This window comes from Capra hircus, chromosome 18 (assembly GCF_001704415.2).
Source record: "Capra hircus breed San Clemente chromosome 18, ASM170441v1, whole genome shotgun sequence".
Classification (NCBI taxonomy): Eukaryota; Metazoa; Chordata; class Mammalia; order Artiodactyla; family Bovidae; genus Capra; species Capra hircus.
This window is the reverse complement of record NC_030825.1, coordinates 22,209,082-22,232,332: the sequence shown is the minus strand read 5'-3', so window position 1 is coordinate 22,232,332 and position 23,251 is coordinate 22,209,082. Positions and strand designations below refer to the sequence as shown.

At 41.1% G+C, this 23,251-nt stretch overlaps 1 protein-coding gene across 4 annotated transcripts in view; it reads right to left on the bottom strand.

Annotated features, from left to right (window-relative positions):
• The window catches only part of MYLK3 (myosin light chain kinase 3), a 61,343-nt gene that overhangs the window by 17,707 nt on the left and 20,385 nt on the right, over window positions 1-23,251 (bottom strand). For all 4 annotated transcript variants that reach the window (XR_001919444.1, XM_018061978.1, XM_018061979.1 and 1 more), the window contains exons 3-8: window positions 22,231-22,579; window positions 13,914-14,359; window positions 12,377-12,482; window positions 11,705-11,798; window positions 10,927-11,036; window positions 9,845-9,986 (exon numbers count right to left, since the gene is read on the bottom strand). Coding sequence is in view for 3 of the 4 variants with exons in the window: in XM_018061978.1 (XP_017917467.1) it covers window positions 9,845-9,986; window positions 10,927-11,036; window positions 11,705-11,798; window positions 12,377-12,482; window positions 13,914-14,359; window positions 22,231-22,579 (1,247 nt within the window). In the remaining variant the exon portion in view is untranslated. The remainder of the gene's footprint in view (window positions 1-9,844; window positions 9,987-10,926; window positions 11,037-11,704; window positions 11,799-12,376; window positions 12,483-13,913; window positions 14,360-22,230; window positions 22,580-23,251) is intronic.

The window sequence follows — 23,251 nt, the reverse complement described above, 5'->3', positions numbered from 1 at the left end:
AATCAGAATCTCAAGTGTGGGACCAAATCTGCAGTAGTCTGGTCAAGGAGATCAGAGCTGCCAAATGTCATCCTGCTGTTTTGTGGTGACAGCTGTGACCCATGGAATGGAGGTAATGGACTTGACATGCTTCTCTTGTGTCTTTCATATCAGCTTGGAGGCCCTGAGGAAGACTGGAATAATTCTTGCTGCTTGTGGCAGACAAATTTGAAGGTGGGGAGGGGTTGAGGGCAGATGGGAGGCTTATAGAACAAAGGTCCTGGAGACCTGAGGTCAGGGCCTGCAGTCCAGGGGTCCATTACCAGGGTCTGTAGCCCTAGATGAGTACTTTCCCATTCCAGAAATCTCAGTGTCTCCATCTGTAAAATGAGAATAATAACGTCTTCCTGCCTTCCTCCTGGGAAGGTGTAAAGATCAAATGATAATGCATTAAAGACTTTACAGCTTGTGAAGCAAATATATCAGGTACTATTTCTCCCAGTAGAAGATTTTATTGCTACTTATGTTACAATGGGGTTGTGAAACTCCTCAGATAGGTTCAGAAAAATGATGATTAAAAATCTCCAGGCCTTCTTTATGAGATGTAGAATAACACTGTCCAATAGAAATATAATGTGAGCTACATATATAATTCAAAAAATTCTAATAGCCACATTAAAAAAGTAAAAAGAAATAGGTGAACTTAATTTTCATAAAAGCATTATTGAAATATAAGTAATAAAGATGTGATCATAAATTTACCATTTTAAAGTATACAATTCAGTGGTTTTTCAGTAGAGAGTTTACCACTCTAGTTTTAGAACATTTGCATCACTTCAGGAAAAAAAAACATACTCACCAGCAGTCATTCTCCATTCTCCTTACTTAAAACTCCTGACAACCAATAACGTATTTTCTACCTCTGTAGATTTGCCTGCTCTGGAAATTTCGTATAAATGGAATCATAAATACATATGTGACCTTTCGCATCTGACTTCTTTCACTCAGCGTAATATCTTTAGGGTTCATCCATAAATCGATACTTGATTCCTTTTCATGGCTGAATAATAATCATTATAAGGACAATATACCTACCACATTTTGTTTACCTGTTCATCAGATAGTAAACATTGGTGTTGTTTCTACTTTTTGGCTATTTATGCATAATGCTGCTAAGGACGTTTGTGTACAAGTTTTTGTGTTGACTTGTGTTTTCAATTCTTGAGACTATACCTAGAAGTGAAATTGCTGGTCATATGATAACTCCATGTTTAACATTATAGAAACTACCAAATTGTTTTCTAAAGTGGATACATAACTTTACAATCCCACCAGCAATGTCTGAGAGTTCCAGTTTCTCTAAATCCTAGCCAATACTTGTCTGCCATTTTTATTTTTTATTTTAGTTAATCCAATGGGGCTGAAATAGTATCTCTTTGTAGTTTTGATTTACATTTCTCTCTTGACTAATGATGTTAAAAATTTTTCATATGCTTATTGGCCATTTTACAATTCTCATTAGACAAATGTCTATTCAAATTTATCTTTCTCATTGAGTTGTAAGTGTTCTTTATACACCCTAGGTACAAGTCCTTTATCAGATAAACGATCTGAAAATATTTTCTCCCATTCTGTGGGCTGTCATTTCATTTTCATGATGGTGTCCTTTGAAGCATAAAGATTTTTAAATTTTGATGAAATCTAAATTTATCAACTTTTCTATCTTGTGCTTTTTGAGTCAGATATAATTTACTCCTATACTATCTTCTAACAATTTTATAGTTTTAGCTCTGACATTTAGGTCTATGACCATTTGAGTTAACTTTTATTTATAGAATGCGGTGGGGCTTCAACTTTTATGTGGTTATCAAGCATGGTGTCCCAGCATCATTTGTTGCAAAGACTACTCTTTCCCCACTGAACTGTCATGACACTGTTCTCAAAAATCCATTGACCACAAATAAAATGGTTTAACTCTAGACTCTCAGTTGTATCCCATTGATATGTCTGCCCATCCTTACATCATAACAGATTTTTTATTTATGTAGCTTAGTAGTAGATTTTGAAGTCGGGAAATGCAAGTCCTCCAACTTTATCTTCTTCTTCTGTTTTTCTTTTTTTGGTTCCTCTTTTTCAATATTGTTTTTGCTCTCCTGGGTCCCAAGAATTTCCATCTGAATTTTAGGATTAGATTATTAATTTCTGCAAAGAAGCTAGCTGTGAGTCTGACAAGACTGCATATAGATCATTTTGGAGAGTACTGTCATCTTAATAACATTAAGTTTTCTGACCTATTAACATGGGATGTCTTTCCATTTACTTGTGTCACTGTTAATTTCTTTCAACAATGTTTCATAGTTTTCAGAATATAAAGTTTATACATCTTTGGTTAAATTCATTTCTAAGTACTTTATTCTTTCTGATGTTACTGTAAATGAAATAGTTTTCTTAATTTTATTTATAGAATGTTGATTGCTAATGTATGGAAATACAATTGATTTTTACATCTTAGATCCTGCAACATTGCTGAACTTATTATTAATTCTAATAGTTTTTCTCTACCCTCCTTAGGATTTGCTATATACAAAATCAAGTCATCTGTGAATAGAATTTTACTTTTCCCTTTCCAATCTGGATACCTTTTATTTATTTTCTTGCCTAATTGCCCTGGTTAGAACCACAAGTACAATGTTTAACAGAAATGGTAAGAATATACATCCTTGTCTAGTTCCTGATCTTAAAAAGAAAGCATTCAACCTTTTACCATTAAGTTTATTATTACCTGGGGTTTTTTCATAGGTGGGCTTTATCAAGCTAAGGAAGTTCTATATCTAATTTGCTTAGTGTTTTCCTCATGAAAAGGTGTTCAATTTTGTCAAGTGCTTTTTCTGCAGCTACTAAAATGATCAGGTGATATCATCCTTTATTCTTTTAATATGACATATTACATTGATTGATTTTCTTATGTTAAACCAACTTTGCTTTATTGGAACAAATCCCAGTTTGTGATGTGTATAATCCTTTTTATATGTTGCTATACTCTGTTTAGTAATATTTTAGTGAGAATATTTACATCTATATTCATAAGGGATAGTGTACTGTAGTTTCATCACAGGAAGTGAAGTCTGCCTGGTTTGGGGATGAGGATAAGTTTGGTCTTCTAAAATGAGTGAGAAAATGTTTCTTTCTCTTCTAATTTTAGAACATTTTGTGAAGGATTGGTGTTAACTCTTTAGACATTTGACAGCCATATGGGCCTAGGATTTTTTATGGGTAGTTTTTATACTAGTTGTGCTTGTTATAAGTAAAACTTATATTGTTTTACTTGTTATAAGTCTATTCAGATTTTCGGTTCCTTTTTTAGCCAGTTTTCCGATGTTTGTGCCTTTTAAGGAATCTCCATTTTATCTAGATTATCTAATCTACTGGCATATAAATTTTCATAATATTCTCTTATAATCTTTTTTTAATTTTGGTAAGGCTGGTAGTGATGTCCCCTCTTTCATTCCATTCATTTTAGTAATTGAGTCTTCTCTCTTTCTCTCTAGTTCAAGATAGCTAAGGATTTGTCAACTTATTCACCTTTTCAAAGAACCAACTTCTTTTCACTGATTTTCTCTACTGTTTCTCTGTTTTCTGTTTCAATTACTTCTCTAATCTTTCTTATTTCCCTCTTTCTACTTGTTTTGAGTTTAACTTGCTTTTCTAGTTTCTTAAGGTGGAATATTAGATTATTAGATCTTCTTTTTAACAATATAAGAGTTTGCAGCTACAAATTTCATTTCTAGTTTAGATGTACCCCATAAGTTTTAGCATGTTGTGTTCTCATTTTCATTCATCTCAAAGTATTTTCTAAAACTCAATTTTAATAATAATTTTATTTAGTGAAATATATCAAAAAATCATCATTTTAATAGGTTACCAAAATAAAAATGTTTATGAGATATTTTCAATTATCTTTATTATATTGACTTTAAAGTCCAGTGTGTATTTTACATTTATAGCGCATCTCCATTCAGACACTAAAGTTTCATCAGAAGTACTTTAGATGTATTTAGATCTCATGAATTGACAGATTCTTTACCACTGAGCCACCTGGGAAACCCTTTATTTGTATTTAGATTGCATGAAATTGATAGCTTTTGAAAAGCAAATTAACATGTTGAAGTTGTTCTAAATATACTTTATGGTTTTTAATAATTTAATCATATCAGTTTTGTATTTAATTAAAAACTAATAAAATGTAAACTTCAGTTCCTCAGTCACACTAGTTATGTTTCAAGTGAAATATTAAAATATTTCATATTTTAATTCAAACAACATTCCTAGGACATAGATATTATTAATCTCCACTTTTCAACTGATGAGCTTATGCAAGACCAGTCAACAAGATCAGGGAACTTATGTAAGATCTCCTGGTCAGGAAGAGGCTGAACTAACGCAAGTTCTGCTCCTGGCTGGAAACAGACCTTGGCAATGATTGTCTCCTGCTGTGGTGTCACAGGTATTGTCCCAAAGGCTGTTCGTTGATCCTGAATCACAGAACAGAATCCTAGCTTCTCTTAACTGCTCATGCCACAGAAAGCTGGCCCAGAGCCTCTGGAATTAGCTCCGGTGAGCAGGGAAGTTTGAGGCTGATTCCTCACCATCTCTACCATTTTTCATAGTACCACAGTGTTACCATCTGATGTCAATAAAGAAAGATGGTCAGAAGGAGCAGTGTGCATACATGTAGGTCCAACCAACCCACTTCCCATCTTCTGTAGAGAGCCACTAAGATTCCTGACAGAGGTTGTAGAGAAAAATTCTCCTGTTGCCCAGTGGAGTGAAAAACCACAGAAATGTCCACCATGCAAATCAAAACTACAATGAGATATCACTTTATTCCTGTTAAAATGAATGTCATCCAAAAAACAAGAGATAACAAGTGTCAGTGAGGATGTAGAGAAAAGGCAACCTTTGTGTACTGTTGCTGGGAACGTAAACTGGTGCAGCCACTGTGCAAAACAGTGTGGTGTTTCCTCAAAAAATTAAAAATAGGACTACCATGCAATCTAGCAATTCCACTTCTGGGTATATATCCAAAGGAAACTAACACTGTCTTGAAGAGATACTTGCACCCCACATTCATTGCAGCATTATTTACAATAGTTAAGTGTCCATCAACAGATGAATAATTTTTTAATGTGTCAGAATATTATTCAGCCATAAAAAGAAAGAAATTCTGCCATTTGCAACAACATGGAATTTGACAACATTATGCAGAGTGAAATAAATCAGACATAGAAAAACACTTACTGTATGATTTCAGTTATAAGTAGAATCTATAAAAAAAAAAAGAATCACCCAGAACTCATATGAACAAATGAGTGGTTTGTTTAGGGAACAAATTAGTGGTTGCTAGAGGTGGGGAGGGGGAGGGTTTGGGGAAACTGGTGAAGGTGGTCAAAAGGTACAAACTTCCAGCTATAAAATAAAAGTCCTGAGGATGTAATGTACAGCATGCTGACTATAGTTAACAACACAGTATTATATATATGAAAGTTGTTAAGTGAGCAGATCTTGAAAGTTCTTATCATAAGAAAAGAAACTGTAACTATGTGAGGTGATATAATTAACTAAACTTACTGTGGAATCATTTTGCAGTGTATACATTTATCAACAATTATGTTCATACTTTAAACAAAAACAATGTTACCTGTCACTTATATCTTGATAAAACTGGAAACAAACTTTACAGATAAGGTGACTCAGATGGTAAAGAATCCGAATGCAGGAGGCCCGGATTTGATCCCTGGGTTGGGGAGATGCCCTGGAGAAGGGAATGGCTACCCACTGCAGCATTCTTGCCTGGAGAGAGTATTCTTGTCCATGGACAGAGTAGCCAGCTGGGTTACAGTCCATGGGATCGCAAAGAGTCAGACATGACTGAGCAACTAACACTTTCATTTTTCACTTTTCAGACTCACCAGAAAAGAGAGAGAGAGAGGAATTTATTGCCAACAAACTGGACAACCTAGAAGAAATGAATTAATTCCTAGGATCGTAACAACTACATAAGACCAAATCATGAAGAAATAGGAAATCTGAACAGACTAATTACTAGTAATCAGAAATATCCCAAAAAACAAAAGTCAAGAACCAAATGGCTTCACTGGTGAATTTTACCAATCATTAAAAAATTGGTATCAATCCTTCTCAAACTCTACCAAAAAATAGAAGAGGAGGGAACACTTCCAAACTCATTTTATAAGTCCAGCATTACCCTGATACGAAAACCAGACAAGGATATTACAAAAAAAGAAACTTACAGGCCGATATACCTGGTAAGAATAGATGTATAAATCCTTAACAAAATATTAGCAAATCAAGTTCAGCAATACATAAAAAGATTATACACCACAATCAAATGATATTTATTCTAGGGATGCAAAGATGGTTTAATATATGCAAACCAATCAGTGTGATACAACACATTAACAAAATGAAAAATAAAAATCATACTATCATCTCAATAGATAGAGTAAAAACACCTAATAAAAATTCAATATCCATTTCATGATAAAAACTGTCAACAAACTAGGTACAGAGGGAATATACCTTAATGTAATAAAGATCATATATGACAAGTCCATAAATAATATTCTCAATGGTAAAAAGCTGGAAGCTTTTATTCTAAGATCAGGAACAAGACAAGGATGCTCACTCTCACTACCTTTATTCAACACAATATTGGAAGTCATAGACAGAGTAATTAGGTGATAAAAAGAAATAAAAAGCATCCAACTCAGAAAGAAGTAAAACTGTCACTACTTGCAGATGACACGATATTAAGTCTTCACCAAAATACTGTTAGAACTTAAAAACAAATTCAGTATATTTTCAGAATACAAAAGCAATATACAAAAAAATCAGTTGCATATCTATATAATAAAAAGAAACTATTAGGAAAGAGAAATTAAGAAAACAGTCTTACAGTTGATCAGAAAAATACTTAGGAATAAATTTAACAAGTTAGTGAAAGACCTATAAACTAAAAACTGTAAGACGTTGATGAAAGAAATTAAAGAAGACAAATAAATGGAAAGATATCCTCACTCTTCGTTGGAAGGATTAATATTAAAATGTCCTTACTATTAAATGTCCTTACTACCCAAAGCAATCTACAAATTTAAGGCAGTCTCTATCAAAATTCCAGTGGCAATTTTCACAGAAATACAGTGAACAATCTAAAATCTGTATGGAACTACAAAAGACTCTAAATAGCCAAAGCAATCTTGGGGAAGAAAAACAAAATTGGAGGCACTACAAATTGCACTCATCTCACATGCTAGTAAACTAATGTTCAAAATTCTCCAAGCCAGGCTTCAGCAATACGTGAACCACGAACTTCCAGATGTTCAAGCTGGTTTTAGAAAAGGTAGAGGAACCAGAGATCAAATTGCCAACATCCGCTGGATCATGGAAAAAGCGAGAGAGTTCCAGAAAAACATCTATTTCTGCTTTATTGACTATGCCAAAGCCTTTGACTGTGTGGATCACAATCAGCTCAGTTCAGTTCAGTTCAGTTCAGTCGCTCAGTCGTGTCCAACTCTTTGCGACCCCATGAATCGCAGCACGCCAGGCCTCCCTGTTCATCACCAACTCCCGGAGTTCACCCAGACTCACGTCCATTGAGTCCGTGATGCCATCCAGCCATCTCATCCTTGGTCATCCCCTTCTCCTCCTGCCCCCAATCCCTCCCAGCATCAGAGTTTTTTCCAACGAGTCAACTCTTCTCATGAGGTGGCCAAAGTACTGGAGTTTCAGCTTTAGCATCATTCCTTCCAAAGAAATCCCAGGGTTGATCTCCTTCAGAATGGACTGATTGGATCTCCTTGCAGTCCAAGGGACTCTCAAGAGTCTTCTCCAACACCACAGTTCAAAAACATCAATTCTTTGGCGCTCAGCCTTCTTCATAGTCCAACTATCACATCTATACATGACCACAGGAAAAACCATAGCCTTGACTAGATGGACCTTAGTCGGCAAAGTAATGTCTCTGCTTTTGAATATGCTATCTAGGTTGGTCATAACTTTTCTTCCAAGGAGTAAACGTCTTAAACTGTGGAAAATTCTGAAAGAGATGGGAATACCAGACCACCTGACCTGCCTCTTGAGAAACCTATCTGCAGGTCAGGAAGCAACAGTTAGAACTGGACATGGAACAACAGACTGGTTCCAAATAGGAAAAGGAGTACGTCAAGGCTGTATATTGTCACCCTGCTTATTTAACTTCTATGCAGAGTACAGAATGAGAAACGCTGGACTGGAAGAAACACAAGCTGGAATCAAGATTGCCGGGAGAAATATCAATAACCTCAGATATGCCGATGACACCACCCTTATGACAGAAAGGGAAGAGGAACTAAAAAGTCTCTTGATGAAAGTGAAAGAGGAGAGTGAAAAAGCTGGTTTAAAGTTCAACATTCAGAAAACAAAGGTCATGGCATCTGGTCCCATCACTTTCATGGGAAATAGATGGGGAAACAGTGTAAACAGTGTCAGACTTTATTTTTTCGGGCTCCAAAATCATGGCAGATAGTGATTGCAGCCATGAAATTAAAAGACACTTACTCCTTGGAAGAAATGTTATGACCAATCTAGATAGCATATTCAAAAGCAGAGACATTACTTTGTCCACAAAGGTTCGTCTAGTCAAGGCCATGGTTTTTCCTGTGGTCATGTATGGATGTGAGAGTTGGACTGTGAAGAGGGCTGAGCGCCGAAGAATTGATGCTTTTGAACTGTGGTGTTGGAGAAAAGACTCTTGAGGGTCCCTTGGACTGCAAGGAGATCCAACCAGTCCATTCTGAAGGAGATCAACCCTGGGATTTCTTTGGAAGGAATGATGCTAAAGCTGAAACTCCAATACTTTGGCCACCTCATGCGAAGAGTTGACTCATTGGAAAGGTCTCTGAAGCTGGAAGGGATTGGGGGCAGGAGGAGAAGGGGATGACCAAGGATGAGATGGCTGGATGGCATCACTGACTTGATGGACATGAGTCTGGGTGAACTCCGGGAGTTGGTGATGGACAGGGAGGCCTGGCGTGCTGCGATTCATGGGGTCGCAAGGAGTCGGACATGACTGAGCAACTGAACTGAACTGAGCTGAACACTTCCTGATTTCAAACTGTTACAAAGCTATACTAATCAAAATAGTGTGAAATCAGTATAAAAACAAACAAGCAGATCAATGGAACAGAACAGACCCCTGAGAAATAAACTATGTATCAAAAAGAAAGAAAAGAATGGCCACCACATGCTTACTTTTCATCAAGTAGACAAAAGAAGCTGCAATGCATTCATTCAATGGACTATATGATGGCCCTTAAAAAGAATCAGACAAGATGTCCACGCTATACTTAAAAAGGCAAGTTTAAAAATGGAATATACAGTAAGCTCCCCTTTGTGAGTGTTTTCATGCTAATGTGCTACTACAGAAGACCTCTCAGCACAGAGGCTGGGGGAGAAGAACTTTCACTGTGCATTTTATATATTTCTATATTGTCTATATTTGTTACTACATGCATGTGTCTCTATTTTAATTTTTTAAAAACTAATTTTTGAGTTTTTTAATAGGAAAAAAAAAGTTGTTTCATTTGATCTTTAAAGAGCACTTAATGAGGTAGCTATTTTCCACATCTCACAGATGGAGAAACTGAGGCTGTGAGACTTGGCCTACCCTAGACTCTAGAACTAGGCCATGGCAGAGCCAGGAAAGGAAGCCAGGCCTGTGTGACGACAGAGCTCTCAAAGATGAGAGAGCCACAGAGGCTCAGGAACAGGGGCACCCACCCGCCACATGCCCAGGGCGGAGCCTGACCTTGAGGTCCAAGTGCAGGACGTAATGCTGATGGAGGTAATGGACACCCTCGCAGATCTGCTTGGTGAACAAGACCACATCCAGTTCAGTCAGGCGGTACTTCTCTTCTGTGATCCGGTCAAAGAGCTCACCCCCATCCACACTGCCAGGGCAAAAGGAGAGGCAGACACTGACTGAGCAAGGCTCTCAGAGGACTGGTCTACTCATCACCAGGTGAGACGAGGGCACCACTCCCACCTGGGGTTTTATGGGGGGCAGGCGGGTGAACCTCTGCTCTGGTCTATTCCCAGCTCAGAGTGTGGCTGATAAAAACGAAGTGATAGGCCAAATGGGAGACTGGGGCTTGTCTGCAATACTGATCACCCAGGCTCACTCTGGACACTCACTGTCAATACTCCAGACCAAGGTTATAAACTCATTGGCCTACAGGGTCCAATTAGCACCTACATGGCAAGAATCTAAGTGGGCAAATCAGACCAGATGTGAGACAAAAGTTTTCTTAGAATACACAGCCTTTAGTCTAACGTTTGTTTTTCCATTTTTTATAGAGATACGACATGACAAATGTTTCACTCTCCTCAGTTGCACCAGAAGGAAAACAGCAACAGAAGCACACTAATAAATGTCCCCTGAGCCCTTGGCCTCAGCACTGTGGGTAGGTGAAAGTGGTGGGACTGTAGCAAATGGGAAATTGGTTGCCCTGTCTACAAAGGTCAGTTACTACAAGCTCCATCATACCACTTCCAACTGAGAATGCAGAGCCAGCATTATTAGATCTTCTATATTTGCAAGAAAAATCAGGCACCTAGGTTTTAATGTGAAATTTCCCAATTTCCAACTGTAAGCACTAAATCAAAATTACTAAAAATTGTGTAGGTAGGCCAAAATAATATCTGCAGGTCAAACCAGGCTCACTGGTCACTGGTTTCTGACAAATGGCCTTGTCCTCTGTGTTTTATGCTGGGGGTCAGGTAGAGGAAGTGATGACATTCCCTGGGTGTCACAGAGAGCGGAAAGGGAGAGTTTTGCTGCAACCTTGGCTCCTAGCCCCACCCTGAGCCCTGGCCCTGCCTCCCACTCACTACTCCATGACGAGGGTAAAGCTGTTCTTGCTCTCAAAGGCGTCGTAGAGCTGGATCAGGTTCACGTGGCTGAGCTGGTTCATGATGTTAATCTCATTCTTGACATCCTCCTTGTGAAGCCAACAGGGAGAGGAGTTTCCAAGAAATGGGTTAGGAAGAGCAGTCAGTTGCATCTCCCAAGTCATACACACACACACACACACACACACACACACACACACACACACACCCCTGCATCCTCATTTCCTGCAGCATCACCAGATTTCCTCAGCTCACCACCCACACCAGCTTCTTACAACAGAAGGTGAAGGTGAAGGTGCTCAGGCGTGTCTGATTTTTTGTGACCCCATGGACTGTAGCCCACCAGGCTTCTCCGTCCATGGGATTCTCCAGGCAAGAATACTGGAGTGGGTTACCATTTCCTTCTCCAGGGGATCTCCCGACCCAGGGATCAAACTTGGGCCTCCCGCATTGGAGGTAGATACTTTAACCTCTGAGCCACCAGGGAAGCAACAGAAGGGACCCACCCATTTCCCAGATAGGAACCCTGAGACCCCAGAAAGAACCCTGGAGATCTGGGAGGACCCTGTTCCCCAGGGTGCAAGGTGACTGCTGACTAGAGTGTGGGAGCCAAGGAAAAAAGGCAGGAAAGGTGGCCAGGTTTCCTGCTCAGCTTGGAGGGGCCTGAGGCAGTGCAGGACCCAGAGGGGCCTAGAAGGAAGTGAAGGAGTCCTGAGCTTGGCCCGGGGCAACTGTTGGCCTGGGGCAGACACCTCACCCGGTCCTTGGCGCTCTTCACTTTGATGATCTTGGCCGCCAGCGAGAGGCCTGTGGCCTTCTCCGTGCATCTGTGAACCTGGCCAAACCGGCCCCTGCAGAGAGAGACACGATGACACGGCAGGCTCAGAGCCCCAGAGGCATACCCTGCATGTGAGTGGAGGCCAGCCGTATCTGGGACCCTGGACTGTCTGGTCCTACCTCAACTCCACATACGCTACAGCGATTACCCTGCCCACCAGAGGTATCATAGTCACTGCCCCCACACTGCTACCTGAACCTGGAGAAGAGCTTCTTCACCCCAGGTATGGGCCATCCTGCACCCAAGGGGAGTGCTCCACAGCCACACCACCCAGGCTGTCCTGCACCCTAGAGGTCATCCCTCTTAACCCACCCCATGTCGGCTCTCATTTCACCTGCAGTACATGGGCCCCAGGCCCGCACTGTGGGCCCACCTGTACCCTCCACTTCGTCTCACTCACACCACATGGGCCCTCCTGCTCTCTGCAGCTGTCTCCTCACCCACTATTTATGAGCTCTCGGCTCACACTCTCGTCTTTCGGGACATCCTGCTCTTGGCTGTGGCTCCCTCAATCAGTTCCTGAGAACCAGCAGCAGTGCCCGGTTGTCCAGTTGCCCTCCCCACCCCCATCAAGGCAGAAGGCCCGCTTACCCTCCCAGGACTTCATGCTGGCACACTGTGTAGCCCGCTGAGGTCGAGGTCTCCCTGACACTCACTACCCGGTGCTCGAAAGGGGCTGGCGGGGCTGGACTGTCGTCTGTTCAGGAGACAGCAGCCCGTGAGTCTTCTTCATGCAGCCCCTACCTCTCAGCTCGCCCCCCCCCCGCCACCCCGATCCCCAGACCTGGCCCCGCTTGGTTCAAAAAGGCTTCTGCCGGTTTGCTGGGGGTTTATCAAGGAAGCATTCAGAGTGTTCCCGGGACAGCTCCATGATTTCTGCAACCCTGGACCCAAAGCAGGGGAAAATACTGCTATTTTCTCTTAGTCTGTCTCACAAGCAACTTTCTGCTCCCCAAAGTAGAAGGTTGAATGTGCTTTGAGAGCATTTTTGTGTGTGTCTGCCAAGGTGAGCCTGAGCCCTAGGTTACAAGGGGGTAACTTTTGTAGGGTTTTTTGGTTTTCTGGGCCCCTGGAAATGGTTGTGTGGCAGAGACTCTACTTTTAGAATTCCAATCTGAAGTCTCCTTCACTGCAAAGTAACTGCCTTCTGTTCTCAAGGTTTACACACAAGGTTCAGAAGCCCAGTGGTCAGATCCTGGCTCTGTCAGCACAGACCCTGTGGCCTTACAGGTGCTTCTCAGCCTCTCCTGTGTCTGATGTGTCCTCACTCTACTGACCTGTGAGTGTAAACACCGCCACAAACGCTTGAGGCTTGGCTCACAGACAGTCCTCAGCTAACATTGGCTTGATCACCATCTCAAGTCTCAGAAAAGACTAAAGTCACAGGTTGCTCTCAGCTATGTTTCAGGAATTAAGGGAGGCCGTGTCCACATCTGAACCAGGTCATAGAAGGGGAAAGGAAGCAACCAGAGCCATCAGAGCAACTTCAGAGCTTGAAAGAGCCAAGAGGCACCAGGATGACCTGCACAACACTCAGCCCTTCCTCAGGGCCTCTAGAAATTCTGGGACAGGGAATTGGCAAAGGGTGGCCTTCCTGCAGCCACATGGGATGAGGGCTCCCATGAGGGTGTGGCCCTAAGGGCTGAAAGACTCAAGGCCCTTTGGGTCACAGGAACACAAGGACACCTACCACCGCCACTGGGACAGAAAGCAGATCAGCAGCCCCTTCCTGATCCTGGAGGAGAGTCAGCACACTGGGTGCAAATGGCTAATAGTAGGTTATATGCATCAGGTAGTGGAGGAAGAAGCCTTCCCTATCTCAATCCAGAATGATGCCAGTTCTATTGGGCAGGCAGGTGGCTTTGAGAAATCCACCCAGGTGAGTCCCCCATGTTCCCTCCTCTCCCGTGGCTACAGCCAACCTGAGCTCACCTGCTGCATCTCTATGCCTTGGTCTCCAGCTCTGGGATGTGTGGCAGGCTGTTCTGAGTCCTGGTATCCCAGACATTATCCTCATATTATCTCTACCTGGAAGCTTCAGAGAGCACCCCCCCCCCGCCCACTGCCCCCCGAGAGTAGGTCTTTCAAATTCACTCACCTTGGGGCACATAGCAACGGCCTCACTTACCTAGAACCAGGCTGCCCGCCTCAGCTCCTGGGGGTGTCCTGCTTCCTGCTTCGGCTCTGCCTGCACCCTCAGCCGTGCAGTCCTTCCCAGGGTCAGGGTTCCCTGCTTCTGGGTTTGTGTCCTGCTGTGGGCCTGGGGCCCCGGAATCAACTCCCTTGTCCCTCCTGGCCCTGCTTGGCGCCATGGTCAGCTCAGACCCAGGTCCTTGCTTCTCTTTGGCCTTTGCTCCCCCGTCACAGCTCCACTTTCTCACACTGGCTCCTCTGAGGATAGGTTTTCCTGACTCAGTTCCAGGGACCTGGGGGCAGCACCTGGGCCCAGGTGGGTCCTGCTCACCTGGAGGCACAGCTGCTGGAGTCTCAGCAGGGGGTGAGGTTCTGAGGCTGCCCCCTCGTGTCACAAGCAGCTCCCCAGGGGTATCTGTCTCCTGCACATGGATGGAGATCCTGGGACAGAGAGAAATGTGGCAAGAACTCAAATCAGAGCATACCTGGGTTCAGCTGCCTGCTGCTGCCATTCACTAACTGTGGTCTCTTAGTCTCAGTTTTCTCATCTGTTAAAAGTGTCCTTTGAGTTGTTATAATAGTAAGAGCTAGCTTGTGGTTGAAACTAGCAACCAACCCCTACCCATCTCTGCCCAGACACAACACTGGGGAGAGGCTAGTTTCAGTGACACGCAGTGCCACCAGGATTCCACTGGGTCAGCATCTGCGGGAGACTTGAAGAACCTGTGGTGGATGGCGGGTGAGAGGAGTGGGAGGATGGGCACCAGACATCTCTGTGGCCCCTTGAAAACATGATTCTGCCCCACAAGTGTTGTGGCCTGGAGGCAGGAGACCTGGGCTGTTCCCTCCCTTCTCTGGGCCTCAGTTTTCCTTCTCTTAAGTGAAGAGAAGGGTGAACCAAGTCAAACATCACACTAGAAGCCTCAGGTTAGACATATGTTAGTAAAATCAGGGAATTGTTCATAAGACTCTGGACTTTCTGTTTCTCCTGAAGAAACAGTCCTGGCTGTGCTGGGCCTGCATCCTTACACACGTGAGGAAATTCTCTGCCTCCCTACAAGTCCCCAGTGCCATTGGGCCCATCTCATCCATACTTGTTCCCCAGACCAAGCAGTACTGTGGTTTGGGACCCCAGCTGGAGGTCGGGAAAGTCCTCTATGCCCCAAGATTCACAGGAAAGGACCTTGACCCTGGGAGCTTCAGACCCTGCTGCTCTGCCAACAGGTTACTAGGCAGGGCTGGGTCTAGGCAAGTCTAGCCTCAGCAACCGCTTCTGTCAAACAAGGATGATAACACCTCATGGATGTGCTGAGAGTCAACTGAGAAAAGAAAACACAGAGGTTCTAACAGTGAAGGCTAAAATGGTGCAGCCACTGTGGAAATCAGTATGGCAGTTCCTCAGAAATGTGAAAATATATTACCAGATGATCCAGCAATCCCACTTCTGGAAATAAACTCAAAAAAATTAAAAGCAGAACCTCAAAGAGATATTTGTAGAGCCTTGTTCGTGGCAGTCAAATGTGGAAGAAACTGAAGTTTCCATTGACAGATGAAAGAATAAATAAAATGTTGCATATACATGTAATGCAATAGTATTCATCCTTATGCTAAGTGAAATAAGCCAGTGACAGAAAGGCGGATTCTATATATTTGAATGAATGAGTTATATGAAGGACCCGTGCTGCTGTGCTCAGTCACTTAGTTGTGTCTGACTCTTTGCAATCCCATGGACTGTAGCCTGCCAGGCTTCTCTGTCCATGGGATTTTCCAGGCAAGAATACTGGAGTGGGTTGCCATTCCATTCTTCAGGGGATCTTCCCAACCCAGAGATCGAACCCATATCTCCTACATTGGCAGGCAGATTCTATACCGCTGAGCTACCTAGGAAGCCCATAGGAAGGACTCAGAGTAGTCAAATTTATAGAGACAGAAAGTAGAATGGTAGTTAAGGTAACAGTTTCAGATTTACAAAATGAAAAAGCTCTGGAGATCTGTGTCATAACAACATGAATATACTTAACACCACTGAACTATACATTAGAAAATGGTTACAACAATGAACATTATGTTACATGTTTTTTAACCAAAAAAAATTTTTTTTTAATTAGGGCTTCCCCTAGCAGCTGGAGGCCTGGGTCCTTCCTTTGCCTGCGCCTGAATGCACCTGGTTCTGCAGACTGTTCACAGCTAAAGCTTGGATAGGATGTAGCAAAATTCCCCTGACATCCCTCAGGAGCAATTACAGGTTGGTGATGACAGGAAAGGATGGGAAAGGTGGCATCCAAGCCCAGCTTAGGCATTGCCTTGATCAAGGAACATGGGAAACTGCAGGAAGCCAGTGTCTGGAAGAATATACAGGTAGTCAGGTGGCCGCTGCCAATTAGAGCCAACATTTTCCTCAAGATATACTCATGTGGTAGATGAGGGAGGGTATGTAGTGATCTCCCCAGTTCCTAAGCCCAATTTGGTGTGTCTGAAATTCACCTCAAGGTTGAAACTTACATAGAAACCTTTCTCTGTCACCCAGAATCTTTTTAGGGCCCCTACCAAGTTCATGGAAAGTTCATCCCCACTCTAGATTCTACATTTAGAGCCCTGGCAAGGATCCAGGGATGCCTGCCAGGAAGCCCTCCCTCCAGATGGTTAGGTCTCCTGGGGACTCACATTTCCTTGCAAAACAAAGGCAGACAAAGCATCTGGGCTTCCCTGCCAGTCACCACAGCATACACAGACACCAGCTCCCCTCCCTAGAGCAGGCCTCGAGGGGCTTGGTTACAGGTCAGAACAACGGAGGACAGGTGTAGAAGGGTACCAGGCTGTTTAGAGAGAAGCCCAGGAAGCAGAGTGCCCTTTAGTGCACTGCCCTTGGAGAACACTGCTGGATAACACAGAGACCTGACAATCATCAGGTTCTAACTCATTATTCTCCTGTACCATGTTGGCTGATGGCAGGTCCTGAGGCTGAGTCCTGAGGGTTAGGATACAACCTCATCTCCAGGACTCCAAGCATAATCCTTCTGAAACTCCCTTGGCTTGATTCAGCCTATATCAACCTCCCACCTCTGAAGACCCATTATTCTTTCCCTACCATAGTGTTTAGGACTTAACAAATGCTGACAAGAAACAGGATGGTGCAGTGATTAGGGGCACAGATATAGGAGTCCAGAAACCTATGTCCATCCTCTTAAATTTTTTGAGACTTGCGTTATGGTCTAGCATGTGATCTAGCCTGAAGAACATTCCATATGCACTTGAAAAGAATGTGTATTCTTATGTTAAGTATCTTTTCCAGCCACAGTGATATGAAATTAGAAACCAATTGCAGAAAGAAAAATGGGAATAGAACAAACAAGTGGAGACTAAACAGCATGCTACTAGAAGACCAATGGGTCAATGATGAAATCAAAGAAGAAATCAGAAAATACCTTGAGACAATGTAAATGGAAACACAATGCTTCAAAACCTATGCATACATGCATGCTAAGTTGCTACAGTCATGTCCGACTCTGTGTGACCCTATGGACTGTAGCCTGCCAGATTCCTCTGTCCATGGGATTCTCCAGGCAAGAATACTGGAGTGGGTTGACATGCCCTCCTCCAAGGGATCTTCCTGAGCCAGGGATTGAACTGTGTCTCTTACATCTTCTGCCTTGGCAAGCAAGTTCTTTACCACTAGCACCACCTGGGAAGCCCCCAAAATCTATGGAGTTCAGTCAAAGCAATTCTAAGAAGGAACATGATAGTGATACAGACCTTCCTCAATAAACAAGAAAAATCTCAAGCAACTGAATCTACCACCTAAAGGAATTACAAAAGAAAAATAAATAAAACCCAAAGTCAGCAGTAGGAAAGACAAAATAAAAATTAGAGAGGAAATAAGTAAAATAGAGATCAAAACACAATAGAAAAGATCAATGAAAAAAAGGCCTGCCTTTTTGAAAAGACAAACAAAATTGATAAACCTTTAACCACTCTCATCAAAAAGAAAGGAGAGAGGTTCAAATAAACAAAATAAGAAATACAAGAGGACAAGTTTCTACTGTATTGCACAGAGAACTTTATTCGCTATCCTATGATAAACTACAATGGAAAAGAACATTTTTAAAAAATACATATAGGTGGGAGGGGGGTTCATGTTTGGGAACGCATGTAAGAATTTAAGATTTTAAAATTTTTAAAAAAAAAATAAATAAAAAAAAAATAAAAAAAGAAAAAAAAAAAAAACAAATCAAATGACCATGCCCATATATCTAATTCAATTATTAAAATTCTGTATGTTTGTAGATTAAAAAAAATAATAATAAAAAAATAAAAAAATAAAAAAAAAATAAAGAGAATGAAATAAAAAAAAAAAAATAAAAAAAATAAAAAATACATATATATACTTGACTTATTTTGCTGTAGAGCAGAAAATAACACATTGTAAATCAACTATACTTTAATTAAAAACAAACAAAAGAAATGAAAGAGGAGAAATAACAAATAGCATAGAACTACAAAAAATCAGAAGAGAATATATGAACAAATTTGATAACTCAGAACAAATCAACACATTTCTAGAAACATACAGCCTGCCAAGACTGAATCAAGGGCAAACAGCCAATCTGAACAAACTGATCCCTAGCAGTGAAATTAAATTTGTAATTTTAAAAAACCCCAGCAAACAAAGTCCAAGGTTGGACAGCTTCACAGGGTAATTCTCTTTTGTATTCTATAAAGAAGAGCTAGGACTTATCCTTCTCAAATTAGTCCAATAACCTGAAGAGGATAGAACACTCCCAAATGTATTCTATGAGACCGCCATTACAATGACATCAAAACCAGAAAAAGATACTCCATAAAAGCAAGTTATAGGGTAGTATCTTTGATGAATATAGATGTAAACATCCTCAACAAAATACTAGCAAGCTAAATTCAACAATATGTAAAAAGGATCATACACCATGATCAAGTGGGATTTATTCAAAGGACCCAAGGGTGGTTCAATATTTGCAAATCAATCAATGTGATACATCATTATGACAAAGTAATTTGTAAAGTAAAGTCGCTCAGTCGTGTCCGACTCTTTGTGACCCCATGGACACCAGGCTCCTCCGTCCATGGGATTTTCTAGGCAAGAGTACTGGAGTGGGTTGCCTTTTCAAGGGAAGGATAAAAATCACATGATCATTTCAATAGATGCCTAAAAAGCAATTGACAAAATTCAACATCCATTCATATATTCATGATAAAAATTATCATCAGAGTGGGTATAGCGAGAACACATCTCAACATAATAAAGGCCATTATGACAGTCTCATAGCTAATATCACACTCAATGGTGAAAAGCTAAAAGCCTTTCCTCTAAATTCAGGAACAAGACAAGGATCTCACTCTTTCCACTTGTATTTAACATAGTATTGGAACTCCTAAACACAGCTATCAGACAAGAAAAGGAAATAGAAGGCATCCAAAATGAAAGAAAAGAATATCACTATTCAACAAGAAAACTGTCACTTTTTGCAAGTGACATGATACTTTAAATGCAAAACTCTAAAGTTTCCACCCAAAATCCATAAAAACCGATAAATGAATTCAATACAGTTGCAAGATACAAGATTAGTATACAGAAATCTGATTTTCTATATGTTAATGGTGAACTATCAGAAAGAGAAAGTAAAAAATCAATCTCTTTTAAAATCACATTTTAAAAATACCTAGGAAGAAACTTAACCAAGGAGATAAAACACATTTATTCTGAAAACTATTAACATTGATGAAGGAAATTGAAGATGATATAAAGGAATGGAAGGATATCCCATTTTGGGATTGGAAGAATTAATATTGTTAAAATAGGCATACCACCCAAAGCAATCTACAGAATTAATGGTCTCTATCAAAATACCCATGACATTTTTTGCAGAATGAGAACAAATAATCCTAAAATTCATATGGAGCCACAGAAGACCTTAAGTTACCAAAACAATCTTGCTTAAAAAGAAAAAAGCTGGAGGAATAACCCTCCCAGTCTTCAGGCTCTATTACAAAGCTACAATAATCAAAACAGCATAGTACTGGCACAAAAACAGAATCATAGATCAATGGCACGGAATAGAGTCCAGGAATAAACCCATACACCCATGGTCAATTAATCTATGATGAAGGAGGGAAGAATATACAGTGGGGAAAAGACAGCCTCTTGAATGAACACTGTTGGGAAAACTGGACTGCTACATGCAAAAGAATCAAACTGCACTACTTTTTCACACTGTATGCAGAAATGAATTCAAAGTGTATTAAAGATCTAAATATAAGACTCCACACATAAAACTCTGGAAAAGAATGGTTAGTCAGAATAGTCTGATGTAAATTATAGTAACTTTTAAAAAATCTGTATCTTAAGTCAAAAGAAATAAAAGCAAAGAAAACAAACAAACAAATGGGGCCTAATTAAAAGCTTTTGTACAGCAAAGGAAACCATTGAAAATATGAAGACAGCTTACCAAATGGGAGAAAATATTTGCAGATGATATGACCAACAAGGGGTTAATATTCAAAATATACAAACGACCTATTTGTTTATATAGACTCAATATAAAAAAACAAACAACCCAATGAAAAAAATGGGCAGAGGGCCTCAATAGACAATTCTCCAAACGAGACATACAGATTACCAAAAAGAACATGAAAAGATGCTTAACAATGCTAATTATTAGAGAAATACAAATCAAAACAACAAGCTATCACATCACACAGTCAGATCACCTATCATCAAAAAAACTACAAATAACAGATGTTGACAAGGATATGGAGGAAAAGGAACACTTATACATTGTTGGTGAGATGTAAATTGGGGTGGTGATTATGAAAAACATTATTGAGGTTCTTCAAAAAACTAAAAATAGAACTACCACATAACACAGCAGTTCCAATCTTGGATATACATCCAGAAAAAAACAAAACCATCCATTTGAAAATATACATATGCCCCCAGTGTTCATAGCAGCACTGTTCACAATAACCAAGATATGGAAGCACCCAAGTTTCCATCAACAGATGAATGGATAAAGACGACGTGGTAGATATGCACAATGGAATACTACTCTGCCATAAGAAAGAACGAAATTCTGCCTTTTGTAGCAATGTATATCAACTGGAGAATATTATGCTTAGTAAAGTAAATCAAACAGAGAAAGAATTATTGTATGGTATAACATATATGGAATCTAAAAAAAAATAATGCAAATTAAGATATATAGCAAAAAAAAAAAAAAAAGATATATAGCAAAACAGAAACAGACTCAGAGAACAAGCTACTGGTTGGTTACCAGTGAGGAGGGAGAAGGGGATTAAGAGGTACAAACTACTGTATATAAACTAGAAAAACAACAAGGATATATTGTATAACAGAGGGAATTATAGCCATTACCTTATAGTAACTTTTAATGGGGTGTAAACTCTCAGAAATCTGATCACTATGCTGTACGCATGAGTGTATGCTCAGATGCTCGGTCGTGTCTGACTCTTTGCAACCCTATGGACTATAGCCCGCTAGGCTCCTCTGTCCACGGGATTCTCCAGGTAAGATTAATGGAGTAAGTTGCCATGCCCTCTTCTAGGGAATCTTCCTGACACAGGAATCGAACCCGCATCTCCTGCGGCTCCTGCATTGCCGGAGGGTTCTTTACCACTAAGCCACTGGGGAAGTCCCACATACTGTATACCTGAAACTAATATAGTATAGTAAATCAACTATACTTCAATAATAAACAAACACCTGGATTCAGATTCCAACTCTGAACCCCTAACTGTGTGACCCTGGGCAACCTGACCCTGATTCCTCATCAATAAATTGAGGATACCTCCTGGGGATGTTTTGAGAATAAAATGAGATGATATCTGTGAAATGCTCAGCCAATGACTGTCACTTGGGATGTGTTCTGTGAACCCCATCTTTTAGGTGTCATTATCGCTATTACTGTGGCTGTCAGAACTGGTGATTCTCAGTCTTGTTCCACGTGGGACTCACCTGGGAAGCTTTAAAAACAAACAGACAATGTTTGAACCTTGTTCCAGACTGAATAAATCAGAATCTTTGTTCATTGGTATCTTAAAAATTCCTTCCGGTAACTCTTATGGGTACCAGGTAAGAACCAGTGCTCTAAGCTCCTGAAAGCAGGGCCTTGGCCTTCTCTTATCTTCCCCTTATGAGGCTGGCCAGCACTGCGCACAGTGGACACTCTACAGGAGCAGCTGTCCCCTTGGCCACGCTCTAGCCTAGGGGCTGCAGTTAATTCCCCCTTCCTTTCCCAGCTTGGAGGCACATGCCTTACCTTGGAGGTGTTTCTCCACCACAGTGAGCTGCCTTGGCCTGAGCTGGCGGTGCTGGAGTCAGCCTCATGCCCTCCACCGAGGGCCGAGGGTCAGGCCTACTGGGTGATGTTCCTCGTGCTGCACTCGATGCAGCCTCCTGCCCAGTGGGAGCCTCACTGACCCTTTCAGACACCACAGACAGTTCCAGGCCAATCCCGGGGTTCTCGCTGGATGCTCTAGGAGCTTGGACTTCCACCTCTGGGCGCACCTGAGTTGGGCCAGAAATTCCGTCTCTCTGCTCTGGTGGGGCCTCTGCCTGGGTAGGAAGGTCAGATCCTGTCCCTTCTGGCAGGTCCGCCTTCTGGCTCTCTATAGGAAAATAAGCAGGATAACTCTCTCATTTGGAGGAAACTTTCCAAAGAATATGTAGCAGGCCATTCAGTGCACCATGTTTATAACTCTAGGCTGACTGGAAATAACCCGAGTGATCATCAAGATGGAGCTGTTTGACTAAACCAGGGCCACTCAGGCATAAAAAAGGAGAAACGACTACCTCCATATGCGGCTATGGAGTGATCTCAGGGTATACAGATGGAGAAAACAAAGTGGAGAAGTGTGTGATGTGTTTCTGTTTGTCTAAAGGGAGGCTGTGTGTGAGTGTGAGCACACACATACATGTGTATAACCACTTACAATGTGGTCTGAAGAGATTTGACCTTAAAGGAAAGATAAGACAGTTTTGTTTTTTTTTTTTTTTAATGGTTACAAATGTGGGGGAGAAAATGAGATGCAGGGAACATGCATAGAAGCTAGACTTAGTATAGCTTGTTTTATCAATTCAGCTTTGGAAGCATGTAAATATTATGCAAAAAGTATAAAAGAAAATTAAACCTTAAAAAATGCATAAAAATTTAAATCCAAGTGAAATAAGCATAGCAATACAGAGTGGGATAAACATGAAAAAAAAAAAAAAACTTCAAGAAAAGAGGAAGAAGACATTTCAGCAGTTTTTCAGTAATCACATTTGTTATGGTGGTGGTA